Below are 17,418 nucleotides of genomic sequence, written 5' to 3' on the forward strand. Positions count from 1 at the left end.
GGATCTTCTTTTAAATTTACTCGTACTGTCCTAGTTTGGTAGGTTCTCCTCAGTGTGAGGTTTTGTCCTAGAAAGGAGCTATAGTTTATTTGGTTTTCATTCATAGGGTCCAATCAGCTGCAGCCTTTTCAGATCCTAACAGGACCTATTAACCGACACACTGAAGCATCCACAACTCCTCCAAGAATGCAGTGGTATATCAGTAACAGTTAACATACGAAATGGTCTGTAATTTCCATTCTTTACTAAAAGATACCAAATCTTCTTGGAGAAAATTCTGATTCCCAGTCTGGAGCAAGGAAAGTACAAGGTGAGCTTGGAACATCTAATTATCCCAGAAAGTATGTAAATGCCTAAAAAAATGATGGGGACATAACAGAAGCACATTTTTTTTAAAGCAATCTGAAGGGGCGCGCACTGACAAGATCTGAAACAATTTGAGCAACAAAATTAATAGAGAAAGAAAGACTTCTACCATTGTCAGATACTGCACTGTTGAAAGGATAAGCCTATGATCCCTAATAGAAGTGGAGAGGAGACTGCCCACAAAGAAGTCCTTTGGTTTCATCAGCCTTCTGCCTGGAGCCACTTTCTGGGCCATAGTACAGGGAGGGAAAGCCCAGGAGGAGTACAGAGGCTTCTGAGTTGAGGAGACAGAAAGCTGAGTTCAAGAAGTCTGAGGCGCCTGAGATTTGCAGGACAGGGTGTCAGAGAGGAGAGAGCTGTGAAGACAAGGAGCTCAAACCATCTGCATAGGTGCCCCCTTGACTCTGTTACTGAAAACTAAGCTGAAGATGTGTAGGATGAGATTCCACATGGCCAGGCAAAGATTCTCTGGGAGCTCTGAGGTTAGCAATTTCCAGAGTTTATACAGGGCTGGGAGAATCTGAGTTCTAGCCCACCTGAGTGGAGAGACCTCAAGGGTCATGGCTTGGTAGGAGGGCTAAAATAGGTGTAAGTTCCTTGGGGCCCATTTTAACAAAGCTTAATTAAGCAAACCCCCTGAGGATTAAGCAAATATGCATATAACTTCACTGTTAGCAAAAAGAAAGGAAGGAGGGGGGGATGGGAGGGAGGAAAGGGGGAAAATCAACACCCTTTAAAGGAAGACAACAAAATCTCAACACTGAATAACATCGTATTTACAATGCCTAGTGTCTAATAAAAATTATTAGATATACAAAAAAGAAGAAAACGTGGCCCACAATCAAATGAAAAGTGAGCTGATACAAAACGCAAAACAGAAATGGTATATATGCCATATAAACAGGTATGACTGAAGCATGCATTTTAGAGTTGTTATAAATTCGCTCAAGGATTTAAAGAAAAATATGAATAAAATAAAGAGAAAATGGAATTTTTTTTATTTTTTATTTTTTTNCAAAACAGAAATGGTATATATGCCATATAAACAGGTATGACTGAAGCATGCATTTTAGAGTTGTTATAAATTCGCTCAAGGATTTAAAGAAAAATATGAATAAAATAAAGAGAAAATGGAATTTTTTTTATTTTTTATTTTTTATTTTTTATTTTTTTAAAGATTTTTTATTTATTTATTCAACAGAGATAGAGACAGCCAGTGAGAGAGGGAACACAAGCAGGGGGAGTGGGAGAGGAAGAAGCAGGCTCATAGCAGAGGAGCCTGATGTGGGGCTCGATCCCACAACGCCGGGACCACGCCCCGAGCCGAAGGCAGACGCTTAACCGCTGTGCCACCCAGGCGCCCCTGGAATTTTTTTTTTAAAGAATTAAATGGAACTTCAAAAATTCTTGGATGGAAACCGCGGAAGAAAAGATCAATGAACTTGAAGACATAGCAATATAAATGAATCAAACTGAAACAGGAAAAGGACTGAAGACATTAGCTTTTTTTTTTTTTCTAAAGTATCCAGAGAGAGAGAGAGAGAGATATTTCTACTTTTGCCATGAAAGACTAACTGGTACTGGATTTACCTTCTTACTGTAAACAACTAGAAATTGGGCAAGATATATGTAATAGCTGTTTTCAAAAATTGGGTCATAGGCAAAACAGGAATGTGATCCGTTCATATTGTGCTATGCACACTGTCAGCCAAAGCCAGGGGGGATACAGAAAAAAAACAAATTAATAAATAGGTTGAAATTTTTCCAAATTTGATGAAAACTATAAATCCACAGAGCTATGGATCTCAACAAACCCCAAGCAGAAGAAACATTAAAAAAAACACATCTACACAAAGATAAACTCCAAATGGATGAAAGACCTCGATGCGAGACAGGAATCCATCAAAATCATAGAGGAAAACAGGCAGCAACNTAGGCAACAACTTCTATGACATCGGCCAGAGCAACCTTTTTCACGACACATCTCCAAAGGCAAGAGAAATAAAAGATAAAATGAACTTATGGGACTTTATCAGGATAAAGAGCTTCTGCACAGCCAAGGAAACAGTCAAAAAAACTAAGAGACAGCCCACGGAATGGGAGAATATATTTGCAAAGGACACCACAGATAAAGGACTGGTATCCAAGATCTACAAAGAACTTCTCAAACTCAATACACGAGAAACAAATAAACAAATCATAAAATGGGCAGAAGATATGAACAGACACTTTTCCAATGAAGACATACAAATGGCTAACAGACACATGAAAAAATGTTCAAAATCATTAGCCATCAGGGAAATTCAAATCAAAACCACACTAAGATACCACCTTACGCCAATTAGAGTGGCAAAAATTGACAAGGCAAGAAATTTNATGGGCAGAAGATATGAACAGACACTTTTCCAATGAAGACATACAAATGGCTAACAGACACATGAAAAAATGTTCAAAATCATTAGCCATCAGGGAAATTCAAATCAAAACCACACTGAGATACCACCTTACGCCAGTTAGAATGGCAAAGATAGACAAGGCAAGAAACAACAATTGTTGGAGAGGATGTGGAGAAAGGGGATCCCTCCTACATTGTTGGTGGGAATGCAAGTTGGTACAGCCACTCTGGAAAACAGTGTGGAGGTCCCTTAAAAAGTTAAAAATTGAGATACCCTATGACCCAGCAATTGCACTACTGGGTATTTACCCCAAAGATACAGACGTAGTGAAGAGAATGGCCATAGGCACCCCAATGTTCATAGCAGCATTGTCCACAATAGCTAAATCGTGGAAGGAGCCGAGATGCCCTTCAACAGATGACTGGATTAAGAAGCTGTGGTCCATATATACAATGGAATATTACTCAGCTATCAGAAAGAACGAATTCTCAACATTTGCTGCAACATGGACGGCACTGGAGGAGATAATGCTAAGTGAAATAAGTCAAGCAGAGAAAGACAATTATCATATGATTTCTCTCATCTATGGAACATAAGAACTAGGAAGATCGGTAGGGGAAGAAAGGGATAAAGAAAGGGGGTAATCAGAAGGGGGAATGAAGCATGAGAGACTATGGACTCTGAGAAACAAACTGAGGGCTTCAGAGGGGCGGGGAGTGAGGGAATGGGATAGGCTGGTGATGGGTAGTAAGGAGGGCACATATTGCATGGTGCACTGGGTGTTATACGCAACTAATGAATCATCGAACTTTACATCAAAAACCAGGGGTGTACTATATGGTGACTAACATAATATAATTTAAAAAATTTAAAAAAACATATCTAAATATATCATAATCTAATTGCTGAAAACCAGTGATAGAGGAAATGTGGAAGACAGACAGAAAAAAGATACATTATATACAAGGGAACAAAGAATGACTGTAGACTTGTCAACAGAAACCAGTACAAGCCAAAAGTCAATCAAATGTCATCTTCAAAATGCTGAAAGGAAAAACTGCCAACCTAGATTTCTACATACAACAAAAATATCCTTAAGAGAAATAAAGAATTTTTCAGACCAAAGGAAAAAAAAAAAGTGAGGGAATTTTTCACTAGCAGACTTGCACTATAAGAAATACTAAAGGAAATTCTTCAGATGGAATGGGTATGATACCAGAGTGATATAACTGGAAGGAAATAGACACCCTCATAATTAGAGTTTAAGATTTCAACACGTCCTTCAGGGAAAGTAAGCAAAAAATCAGTAAGGTTATAGCATGGATAACACTTTGAACCAACTTGACCTAATTGCTACTTGTTAGAACATGCCTCCCATCCACAGAAGAATATTCATTCTTTTCTAGGGTACAGGGAACATTTACAAATGAAGACCATATTCCAGGCCATAAAACAAGATTCAATAAATTTAAAAGAATTTAAATCATACAAAATATATTCTGTGATCATAATGGAATTGCAAGAAATCACTTAACAGAAAATCATCTGGAAAATCTCTGAATATTTGGAAATTAAATAGCACACTTCTAAATAACCTGTGAGTTAACAAGGAAAATACAAAATATTACACATATCAGCATCTCAAAACATATCAAACCCAACATACCATTTTTTGGGATGTTGCAATAACAGTGTTTAGAGGGAAATTTATAGTGTTAAATACTTAGAAAATAATAAAGATCTCAGTCAGTGATCTAAACGCCTAGCAAAAGAAGGAATCCAGCAAAAGAAGAGCAAAGTAAACCCAAATTAAGTAGAAGAAAGGAAATAAAGATAAAAGCAGAAATCAATAAACCAGAAAACAGAGAATAGAGAGATCGATGAAACCCATGCTGATTTTTTCTGATCAGTAAAACTGGTAAACTTCTGGCCATACTGCTTAGGTAAAGAGAGAGAAAACACTGTTTAATGATATTAGGAATGAGAGAGATGGCATCATTAAAAATCCTACAGATGTTAAGTGGACAGTCAGGAATATTCTAAACAACTTGGTGACAGTAAACTGAACTCAAATGAAATGGAAAAAGTCCTTGGAGGAAAAAAAAAACTACCAATGTTCGCTCAAGAAGAAATAGATGAGGGCTGCCTGGGTGGCTCAGTCGGTTAATCGTCTGCCTTCAGCTCAGGTTATGATCCCAGGGTCCAAGGATTGAGCCCTGAGTCGGACTCCCTGCTTGGTGGGGAGTCTACGTCCCCTCCTGCTGCTTGTGCTCTCGCTCTCACTCCCTCTCAAATAAATAAAATCTTTAAAAATAAGAAATAATGAGTTTATAACAGTTCTCAATCTGTTAAAGGAATTGAATTTGTAGTTTGTAACTTTCCCATTAAGAAAGCATCGGGCCCAGATGGTACAGGTGAATTGTTCCGAACACTTAAAGACGAAATAATACCAATTCTACACAGACTCTTTAAGAAAATAGAGGAGGGAACTTCCCAACTCATTCTGTGATCTGATTTTTATCCTGCTTCTAAAACCAGACAAAGACTTAAAAAAAAAAAATTAGACCACAATTTTTCATGAACATAGACTTAAAACTCCTTAAAATATTTTAGCAAATCAATATATAGCAATATGTAAACAGGATAATACATTACAAATAAGGGGTATTTGTCCCAGGAATGCAAGGTTGGGATAACATTTGAAATTAATATAGTAACAGACTGTAAAAGAAAACAAAACAAAATAGGTTATCTCCTCAAATAGATGCAGAAAAAAACAGTTGACAAAATTCAACTCCTGTTCATGGTAGAATCGCTCAGAAAACTAGTCTGCCAGTTTTCATTTAGTGCCTCTTGGTTTCAGATTACTCTTTTTTTGCCCGGGTATGATATTGCAACATTCCTCCTTTGCCAGCTGGTAGGTACAACGTCAAATTATCTTGGGGCCGGCAGGTAGTATATACTGGAGAAAAAAGAGTCATCTTTTTCCTAGTTCCAGTGTGTCTTTTTCTTTTTGCTCCTGCCTGCAAAAAGACACTCAGTAAGTTTCAGCAGTGCTCCAGCAGTCAGCTTCCCACCTCATAGGTGGCTTCCTGAGTTCTACCAGGGCACCTGCTGACTTCCTTGCAGTTTCCTAATGAGTTTGATGGGCACCCCACATGGCTCCCCAGATTTCAGCAATATTCCCCGCAAGTAGTTTCCTACTGGGTTTCTGGCAAGTCCAGCCAGTGTCCCAGATGGTTTTCTAGGAAGTTCGAAACAGCCCCCACCACAGGCAGCTTGCTGGTGAATTTCATCAGTATGCCAACAGATTGTTCCCTATCTGCCAGCCTTGACGCACCAGCTATGAACCAGATCCATCCCCAGGCTATGACCACACCTCCTCCAAAGAAGTCTGAATCCCAGAGTTTGGGAGTATCCCTCCCTTCCAAGTTTGTTCCTTATTGGAGTATTCTCCCTCAGCTCTAGGGTGATACTCTTTAAAGTTCTCTTTTACTTCCTCTTAGTTAATTCCTTGTAAATAGTTAATCACGTTTTATATTAAGCTCTCCTTGTTCAAGTTACCATGTTTCTCTCTCCTGTTTGGATCCTGATTGATACAGAATTGGTACTGGTAGTAAGTAGCCCCAGGAGACAGACCCTCCAAGAAGGAATTTATTTTTATTTTTATTTTTATTTAAAGATTTATTTATTTATTTGACAGAGAGACAGCCAGTGAGAGAGGGAACACAAGCAGGGGGAGTGGGAGAGGAAGAAGCAGGCTCCCAGCAGAGGAGCCTGATGTGGGGCTCGATCCCAGGACTCTGGGATCTGGCTGAGCCGCAGGCAGACGCTTACCAACTGAGCCACCCAGGCGCCCCCCCTCCAGGGAGGAATTTTAAATGTGGTTGTGTTCTCGGGCTTGAGCACAATGCCACGTTCCTTCCAGTGGGAAGTAGGATGCTCGTGATTCATGGCAAGAAGTGGCATCACAATGTAATCACAGTATCAACTGTGGTTGATCGAGGTGAAGTGCTAGCTGCATCAAGGACCTTGGGAACCCAAATGACTGCTGCCCTTGACCTTTTTGGCGGAGGAATGATGGTTACAAGCACCAGGGCATGGAATGGATTCTCCTGAGGGTACCAAGCACTTTAAAAATCACCTGGTTATTATTATTATAAACCAATAAAACAAGGCTATAATAACACTTTTCAACACTTATCGCTACCTGATACAGACATTTGCTAATAGAAAACAGTAAAAGAAGGAAACATTAATACAAAATAAAGGCCAAATAAAAATCAGTTCAAAGTTTGAAAGATAAATCCACACATTTATCATATTTGAAATTTTCACTCCTAAAATGAAATTATAAAGTACAAAAAAGTATCACTTGTATTATTTGATAGTTTTGACTTTGGTAACAAGTATTCCAGACATTAAAAAAAAAATCGTGTTGCCTTGATAGGCCTCAAATTGTTAAGTTTGTGTCCAAAAGTGTCTTCAGATCAGACATTAGTCATTGGTCATTTGAATAAGCTCGTTTTCTTTTTTTAATGGTGAAAATATGTTGTCTCCTTGCCCTGATTTTGGTTTTGCCTTTGAGATCTATATTGCTTTTACTTCAGATTATACACCAGTTTCTGATTTCAGGTTGGAGTGTTCCACAATAACGTTCACTTCTCTCTGCATTTCTTCTATTAAAGGATTTACAAAGCACTGAAACTCATAGCATATACTCAAACAGTGGAAAATGCCAAAGGACATTGTTGGGTAGTATTCAAATAGCATTCAGATCCCCCTTCAAGGTTAACATCATTACATAGAATCACACATCAGAACTGCCAATTTTTAAGGACTTATTTAGCCTTCAAAACCTGTGATTTTGGGAGACTACCACTCATAGGATTTATATAAAGTATAAATGCATCTAACCACGCTAATATTGTATTTGCAAGAAGGACTCACTGTTAGCACAGAGGGCCTTGACCTCACACTTGTAGCTCAGAAACAGCTGCAAGTAAGACTGACGAGTGGATTGTGACTGCTGCTGTCCCACGTGCTTCTGTGCTGGTGCCTGGAAATGTCAACTTGACCATTCGGTTTCACTTGTCAGTATTTTCTGCTCTTGCTTTCAGTTGATGTCTTTAGAGTCCTTCAAATCAGTAACAGTTCTATGTCAGATGATTAAGCTTTAATTCTCCCAGGAGAATTATAATACTTTTTCCCCCTCCTCTTCCCTATCAACTGATTTTTCTGGGGATTTAGAAAAAATAAATTGGCCGAGAGACTTCAAGGAAGAATCCCTACGTGGAAATGCTGATGTAAATCAACTGCAGCTCTCATCTAGGAGTTGGTGAGAATGCAAAGTATATTTACTTTGGGACATTTTCTTTTAAACATACACTTACCATATGACCCAGCATTTCCACTCCTAGGTTTTAACTCAACATAAATTTAAATGTAAGTCCACCCAAGGACTTGTAAGTTTATAGCTGCTTTATTTATAATGTCCCAAATCTGGAACCAGCCCAAATGCCCATCGATGGTGAACACATAATCAAATTTTGGTATATCTGTACAATAGAATACCACTTAGCAATAAAAGGATATTGAACCACATCATGGCTAGCTCTCAGAAGCATCATGTCAAGTGAAGAGGCCAAGTAGAAACCACTACTGGAATCAGTGTATGATTCTATGTATATGAGATTCTGTTAAACACGAAACTACAGTGACAGCAGATCAGCAGCTGCCACAAGGTCAGAAGAAGACCTTTAGGAGTGATGAGTCCCAAGACTCACAGAATTGTACCGTCAGAATGAGTGAATTTAATTGTCGGTCAGTTATATCCAAATGAAGTGACCAGATAGGTTCCCACAATTGTTTTCTTTTATATCATTAATAATTGACAAATGACAGTTTACAGAAAGATATTTATAATAGCATGTAAGCATTTGAAATACCTAGAAATTAATCTCTAAAGAAGTGTAAAGACTTCTGTAAGATAAAATTAAGGGGCCATAAAGAAGATCTAAATATGCTGACCGATTTCTTGTTCCTGGATTAAAGATTCAATATGATGAAGACAGGAGTTCTCCTCAAATAGGTTAATAGATTCATTCTAATCCCATAAAAATCCCAGCATTTTTAGCCTATTTCTCTGACTCCAGGTTTTATATGGAAGGGCTGTAAATAGAAAAAATAAAATAGGTGGACTTGTTCAACTATATACCAAGATTTATCGTGGAAATATAATAATTATAGCACCATGGTAATGGCGCAGGAATGGTCAGTGGATAAATGGGATGTAGTGGAAAGCCCAGTAACACAACCAGTTATATGTAACCATTTCTATATGAGATTTCTATGACATCAGAGGAGAAAATAATTAACTTTTCAGTAAGGGTGTTGAATAGCCATCTGGAAGAAAAAAGAAGATGGACTACCACCTCCCGTCAGGCCGAAAAAGATCTTTTAGTGCATTAAAGTACTAGGTGTGAAAGGCAAAGTTGTGATGCTTTTCACGAAGAATATAGAATATCTCCATGGCCTTAGGAAGGATTTCTTCAACAAGACACAAAAGCATTAGCTATAAAGGAAAGGATTGATAAATTTGACTATAATAAAATGAAAAACTATCATTAAAAGACCATTAGAAAAGATGAAAAAAATCACAGAGTGGGAGAAGATCCTGTCCGTTCTGATACAACTTTGTTTCTGTAACACAAGTAAATTCATATGTGATTGGTAAGTACGTGGATAATGATGTCAATTTAATGGAGGCAATATGGGTTCTTACTCCACTTTCCCCAGCAAGCCAGTGTTGTGTGTCATCGAGTAGCACAAGTGAACAGAATATACAAATATAGCTGAATCTTGGATGCACCATGCATGATGCCCATTTACCTCGATTTGGCCTCTTTTCTCAATTTAGACATGTGCTTTATCCTAAAAATCACTTATTGCATCTTTTGCCTTATTTTCATTATACAGTAGCTCTAGTCTTCCTTATACCCCCTTCTGTCAAGCTATCTTTTATTTTTTAAAAATTGTTAAAGACAAAGTATTTTATTTACTCTAGTATTTTTATTAGGAATTTAAAATATCTTTTAAACTGTCTTAGTATTTTTAATTAGGGTTGTTAGTGATTTTGTTAGGCTCTGGTTACAAAGTTGCAATAGGTTTTGAGAAATCAACCCTGACCTTGTTTTCTCGGTAATCTCTACTATTTGGGGAACATGATTTTGCAGAAAGCACTGTTTCTAGAAAGCATTTTTTTAAGAAGACTTATTTATTCGTTTTAGAGCGAGAGCACGAGTGGGAGGGGCAGGGGGAAAGGGAGAGAGAATCTTAAACAGACTACGCTGAGCACAGATCCCACCATGGGGCCAGAGACCATGACCTAGGCCGAAACCAAGAGTCAGATGCCCAACCGACTATGCTACCCAGGCGCCCCTGTATTTCACGTTTTTGCAGAAACTCCCCCTTTGCAACACATATATCTGACAAAGGACTGCAGTGCTTTATCAATAGTAAGACACATTTATTTCATACTTTAACCTGTCTACAATTGGGTTGTATCTTACAGTAGATGGAATCTTTTGATTTCACTTGCCAGGTTTTTTTCTTTTTTCGTGATAAAATAGTGGTGCATTTTAGAAGCTGTTGATTACTTAGATTTGATGAAGTACTATAGTAAAGAACTACAAATCAAGTTTTAGAAGATAGGAAACCCAACAGAGACATGGCAAAAGCTTTGAACAGTCACTTCACAACAGGAGAAATCTCTATGGCTAGTAAATATTTGAAAAAGAACACGTGATCTCATAAATCAGTTGCACATTAAATACACAGTGAGATGCCTTCACACGTTGGCAGAAGTTTAAAAACCTGGCAAGTGTTAATGTGGGCATAAAAGGATGCATATGGCGTGATTCCATTCATATGAAGTTACAAAAGAGGCAAAACTAAGCTGTGTTGCTTAGGAATGGATTACCTAGTGGGTTAAAAGAAAAAACATTTTAAAGAAGAAAAGAAATCATCACCACAAATGTCAAGATAGTAGGTAGTTTTAGGGTGGGGGAAAGGAGAGATTTATGATTGGAGGTATAGATGAGGGGGGCTTTTGGTCTCCCGGTGATACTCTGTTTCTTCAGTTGGATGGGTTTGCTTTATTATTACTTGTTAAGCTTTACGTATATGTCTTATGTGCCTGTCTGTATATTTCAGAATAAAACAAAAAGAGGGGAATGATCAGTTATATCAAATGTTGTTGATAGGTCAGGTAATACGAGGACTGAGACTTGAGCATTGGGTTAAGCAAAGTGGAGACTCCTGATGGACATGAGAGATTGTCGCAGTGGAGTGATTGGGGCAGTGATCTGATCGGAATGGGCTCAAGAGACAGTTGGAGACCGTGAGCAAATAGAACTCGGAGGAATTTTTATGTAAAAAGGAGAAATATAGTAGGGACTGGAGGTGATAGAGAAAGCTTTACATTAAATATATAGAGTAGCAGGAGAATATCTAAATAAATTTTCTGGAATGCTGAAGGCACTAGGGTAGGGTAGATGAAAGGAGAGAACTTTTTATGCGTAAGGGATTACACATTTTTGGAGAGAGGATGTGAATATTTGTAATACCTATATTTGTAGAGAATTAACATTTAAGCTTTTTAAGTCTTGGAAATATATATGTGTGTCACACATAACATTTCATATCTACTAATGGAAAGAATCATGAACATCACCTTGCTTAACACCACTTTGCAGAGAGAGAATGAAGCCCAGAGGGATTAAGTGCTTGCTTAAAATCTTACCATTACTAACAATCCCAGACTAAAACACAGAGTAGCTCCTGCCCCTTGGATCAGTGCTCTTTTTATAGTATTATCTATGATATTGTTTGCTCTCAAATCGGGCTTTTCAGGTTTTATATAATCAGTATATTTTATAGTGGAGTTTATTTGGATAATAATTTGATTAGCCTTTGATGCATAACAAATCGTCCCAGAACTTAATGCCTTAAAGTAGCAATCATGTATTATTTCTCATGATTCCATGAGTTAGATGAGCTCAACTGGGACCGCTCATGTGGCTGCAGTCATTGGCACCTCCACTGGGGTTGGAGAGGCTAAGATGGCCTCACTCACATGTCTGGAACCCTGGTGCTGTTTGTTGACTGGGGCTCTCTCATTGTAGCATAACCTGGACTTCCATACTTGGTGGTTGAACCATTCCAAGAAAGCAAAGATGGAAGTCTGGACTTCTGAACTTGCACAACATCACATCCTCCACATTAAATTTTTCAAAGCTAGTCATAAATCCAGTCCGGATTTCAGAGGTGAAGCAGTAGGCTGCCCATCTCTTGATGAGAGGAGGTATATAATATTGTGGCCATGTTTTTCTATCACAGATAATTATAAATTTTAAATTTAATCATTAAATTTATTTTCCAATGTTAATTTTTAGTTAATGTGGAGCTAAAAGCTGTTGATTTGGGAATCTTAATAATGTAGTTTAGCCAGTGCATGAAAAAACAAAAATTTGACAATGACAAAAATATTTTGACAAAAAGAAAATTATGTTTTCCAGCTTTTTTTTATCCTCTGTGATATAAAACAGATAAGGAAAAGCTCATCTTTTTATAAAAAGTTGGGTAAGAACAAGGGGGAAAACTTATTGAAAATAATCTTTGTTGCTTATAGTATTGGCTAAATCATATTCTGAGATTGTTACTGTTAATGTTTTATCATCTTTGTGGATTTTTGTCATGTTACAAAATATAATAGAATGTAATGCAACTAAAAAGAGCAATTACTAATTTTCCGTTAATTATAATAATAATAATAATAGCATATTTCCAGATACTGTGTAAAATTTCACATAATTTACTTGACAACTGTCTATATTGAGTACCTACTATTATTCTTTCAGTGTGTTAAGACTTGGGACTATTACTTTGAACCATGTAGACATGATTCCTTCATGTTCCATCTCAGGTGGGAATCAGGGAAGGTTCTCTAAAGAAATTTCTTAAGCCAGGATGTAAAGGATGAGTAGGAGTTAGCGGAGGTAAGAGTGGGAAAGGGAAGAGGAAGTCTTCCAGGGCAAGGAATGACTTGGACAAAGGCCTTGTGGAAGTAAGCAAGTGCAAGGAACATTAAAAGAACAACAACAACAACAAAAAAAACACAAACAAACCCAAAAACAAAAAAAAACTATTATGGCTAAAGCTTAGAATGTGAAAGGGGTGAGGCAAGAAAGAACCTGAAGAAAATTTTTATGCTAAAGATCATGGGAAACCTTTGATAGATTTAGAGGTTTTTTGCTCAGATGTTTGTTTTAGAAAAGTCACTGGCTGCAGTCTGGGTAAGGAGCATAGCCAGGGAGAGGTAAGGGTTGACCCTATGAGATCAACAAAACAGACCGTAGATAGTTATATGAATTAGGTGAGCGTGAGAATGAAGAAAAGTGTATAAATCCTAGAGGTATTGAGGAGATAGAATCAACCAGATTTACTGACCAGATGTGGAGTAAAGATGGCGGACTCTCTGCCTTCGGGCCTGGAGTGCCATTAATGACTAGGGAGCCTAAGTGGAAGAACAGGTTTAGGAAGGCACTCCTGTGCACGATTTGCTACAATATCCCAACTCTGTTTTGAGGCTAAATACTTGGGTCTCTTTTTATATTCTCTACTATTTGAAATAATTTTTCTAGCATCAGTTCACAAAAATGTTGATTCATATTCAGTAAAATTCAGTCAAATGTAGCAATGTTGCCATAACCTGAATTTATACTTTTGATCTGAAAGCTTTTACTTTAGTGTGAATTCCTTGATAGGAATTTACTATTCTGTTGCCATAGTGTATTTCATTAAACAGTGTACTTATTAAATTTTTGAAATCACTTGAAGAGAGTAACGGCTGAGAAGCAATATGTGAATACCTATCTTAAGCCTTTTATTCATTAAACTAAAATAATTTCATAATTAATATTTGTCCAAATTTTAAAACTATAGTACGTTAAAAGAACTTTTAAAAAATGTTTCTCTCTTCATTTATAGCAGCGAAGAAAAAATACATAAGGTAGCTTGATAAAAATGAAATCTGTGTGTACCTGAAACTGATATTGTATGTCGCTATACTTCAATAAAAAAAAAAAGAATAACCGTGTCCCCCAAAATATGAAGTCTTATTCGTAGATTTATCCTTCCTTCAGATGTTAAGTAGTGATTATTAAGGTAAAAGGATGAACCGTTGTGTCTTAGAAAGTTAAGCTTCCTTCGACACTAGAATTCTTTAGTCTTTGTGGTTTGAATTTCATAGCTATCTGTAGATTATATTAAAGTGTATTTAGTCATCCTACATTATTGTCCTATTTTCACCTAAAAATGTTGCCTAAAATTTTCTGATCCTCATTCTAGAAGGTACCATATATTCAGTAGTGTGTTTCTCCCATGTGTTCTCTATAGACTGTATTTTCTATTATTCTCAATATTTTGTAAGTTTAAAGCAACCTATTTTTTTTCTTGTTTTTTTCCTTAGGCACTACAAGGGCCCCCAGGGATGGGGAAGTACCAGGGGTGGACTATAATTTCATTTCTGTTGAACAGTTCAAAGCACTGGAAGAGAGTGGAGCATTATTAGAAAGTGGAACGTATGATGGTATGTCCCCAAATATTGACAACAGCGGGAACCCAGAAAACTATCGGAATGGTTGGAATTATTTCAAAGGAAATTCGATCCGTAAAATACCATTTTTTATTTTAATTTTAATTTAATTAATTAATTTATTTATTTTAATTCTATTTTTATCTCATAATTTCCTTTATGGGATTTCAATGCATAAACTCTCAAGAGATATTTTTTTTTAAAAAGTTGTTTTCTGTTGGTCTTTGGGAAAGTTTTCTTTTGGTTAGCCTGTTTGTAATTTACTACCTAAAATGGGATTAAGTAATAAGCAGAAGCGTTCCATCATATTATAAAGCTGATTGTGAAGAATATACTGAAATCCTTCAAAACAGCCAGTTTGCATATTTTATAGTAATTCGTATTCATCATATGAACTCAACAAGTGTTTGTTGTTTACTTTGTATTTGTGGTTAGGAATCCAAATGCTGTGCACTTTTAAAAATCTATAGCTCGGCTCTCTTGGAGCAAAGAGAATAGATGGGGGGAAACAACAAAAATGGAGTAATTGGTTTTCTTTTCGTAACTCTTCTTTACCCACTTGGTCCTAGGAAAGAGAGACTTAAGATCAGTTTCAATTCCATCCTTTGTTCTCCCTTACCTGACACTCTTGACTGGCAAGCTTGTCCTCTCCCATCCATGCTATACTTCTCCATCATTGCTTTATCATGCTATTATACTTGCCTTTTTCACGAGCTTGGTAAAAGCCGCATCACATCTTTCTTAGTAGTATCTTCAGTGCCTAGAGATGGCGTTCAATAAACACTAACCTTGCATTCAGCATATCCACATATGCATTGGTGTTCTATCCAAAAGAATAATTCTTCGTAATTTCTCTCGTTAGCCGCACCCTGGGCTCAAAATGGTGGAGTCATCATTTACTCCCTCCTCTTCCTTAGAGTTTCCATCTGCCTGTCACTAAATCTAGTCATTTCTTCCTCTGTAACAGCTTTCACGATGCCTTTCTTTGCATTCTCATGCCACCTCAAAGGCTCTGGACAAGCTCGTGTCTGGGCTACTGCTGCTGTTTCTTCCCTCTGCCCATCCCGGCTGCCCATTGCTATCCTGCTCTCTCCCTCCGGCGCTGCTCGGCTTGCGTCTCTCTTCACAGGCTTCTGTGATTTCCTTTTTGCCTGCTCGCTTGGCCCCCGCTGCGCTTTCTGGGCTTAGCTCGCACAACTCACCATTCATTCATTCATTCATTTGATCCTTCTTTCATTCATTCAGCAACCCATATATTGAGTACTTAGGACATGCCAAGCGCTATAAGAGGGACTGGAGATGCTCTGGTGAACAATACTGAAATAGTACTGCCTTAATAAATCCTATATCCGAGTAGGAAAAGCAGTCAGGAAACAAGCAAAATCACTATAAAAGGAGATGTTATGAAGGAAACAAAAACAAGAGATTTAAAGAAAATAGTAGAAATGTCTTATTTAGCTACGATGGCCAATGAAGACTTCTGAGAGGAAATAACCACTAGTTATTTTTTGTTTTGATGCCAATAGCCTGCTGTCATTCACCTCCCTCTTGGAGGCAACCATTCGGATGTGATTAGTATGTGTGATTTTTGTTCGTATGCATTCTCGCTAAATGTGTTATGCACGCATGCATGTATTATTTGCTTCTGGACTGTGTTCTATATTGCATTCAGTTTTTAACTGAGTAACTCAGTTATTCCAGTGTTTTTTAGGTCCATCCATGTCGCTGCCCTGTATTTACACATAATTCATTGCTTTTTTAACCACTGCGCAGTGCTCCATGTTGGGAATTTACACGTAATTCATTGCTTTTTTAACCACTGCACAGCGCTCCACTGTATTCTACTTAACCTCTCTTCTAGTAATTGACGTCCAGATTGCTTCCAGCCCCCCCCAATCACAGACAGAGCTGGAGCATCCTTTTCTTCTAGACATGTGTGAGGATGTCCGTGGCACATATACCCAGGGGCAGAATTGTCGGGTTGTAAGGTCTGCAGGTGCTTAATCTGATGGAGTCGAGGGAGCCGTGCAGCTGCATTCCCGCCAGCCGTGCTGGAGGGGTTGGCTCCTGTAGGGGCTAGGGTTAAGGATTCCATGTCCTCATTGTCCCGCTTTATCATTTTGCCAATCTGATGGTTGTAGAAGTGGTATCTCCTTTTAATTCTAGCTTCTCTGGTAGTCAGAGAGGTGGAACAGCTTTTCATATGCTTGTTAGTGTTTTGGGCTTCCGCAAATTGTCTTTTCATTTGTTTTATAGATTTTTTTTTTTAAATGGGAGCTCAATCCACATTCCACTTTGCAGACATTCCTTAGAGATTTAGATATTTATTTAGATATTAATTCCTTATTGGATATAGATATTTTCTCCTGTTCTGTCACTTCATATGCTTGTCTGTGTGTTTCTTCGTTAAGCAGAAATCCTTAATTTTTGTATGTCAGATTTATCACTGTTTTTCTTAGGGTTTGTGTTTTTGAAGTTTTGTTTAAGAAGGCCTTCTCTGTCCTGAGATCATGAAGACATTCTTCCTCATTTTCCTCTGTTAAGTATAAGAACATGGGAGATGACAAAGTGGCATATTATATATTGTTAATTGCTGTTGTTAAGTTTAAAGGAAATGCAAAATGAAATGTACCATTTCACACCCATCAGATTGACAGAAATTTTAAAGTCTGGTAATTGTGGGAAGTGGAAACTCCCATATACTGCCGGCAAGATATAAAATGATGCAATCCCTTTGGGGAGCATCTTGGCAATAGCTAGTAAATTTGAAGATGCACTTAACTCTGACCCAGCAGTTCTCTCTCTGGATGCCTGCTCTAGAGAAATCTTTTATCTTTGTGCATATGTAGTCACATACCAGAACAGTCATTACAGCGTTATTTGAAACGGTGAGAGAATGGAAACAACCCTGTTTTAGTAGGGGAATTTATAAAATGCATTTTAACTTGTTCATGAAAATGGACTATTATACAGCAATTAAATAAACTTGAATCTACATGT

The 17,418-nt window shown here is 37.6% G+C and overlaps 1 protein-coding gene across 1 annotated transcript in view; it reads left to right on the plus strand.

Moving 5' to 3' along the window:
• MAGI3 (membrane associated guanylate kinase, WW and PDZ domain containing 3) overlaps positions 1-17,418 on the plus strand; it is a 242,410-nt gene that overhangs the window by 148,665 nt on the left and 76,327 nt on the right. The window contains exon 3 of the mRNA XM_002918254.4: positions 14,293-14,412. Within this exon, the coding sequence (XP_002918300.1) occupies positions 14,293-14,412 (120 nt within the window). The remainder of the gene's footprint in view (positions 1-14,292; positions 14,413-17,418) is intronic.

The sequence above is a fragment of the Ailuropoda melanoleuca genome, chromosome 2, assembly GCF_002007445.2.
Source record: "Ailuropoda melanoleuca isolate Jingjing chromosome 2, ASM200744v2, whole genome shotgun sequence".
Taxonomy (NCBI): domain Eukaryota; kingdom Metazoa; phylum Chordata; class Mammalia; order Carnivora; family Ursidae; genus Ailuropoda; species Ailuropoda melanoleuca.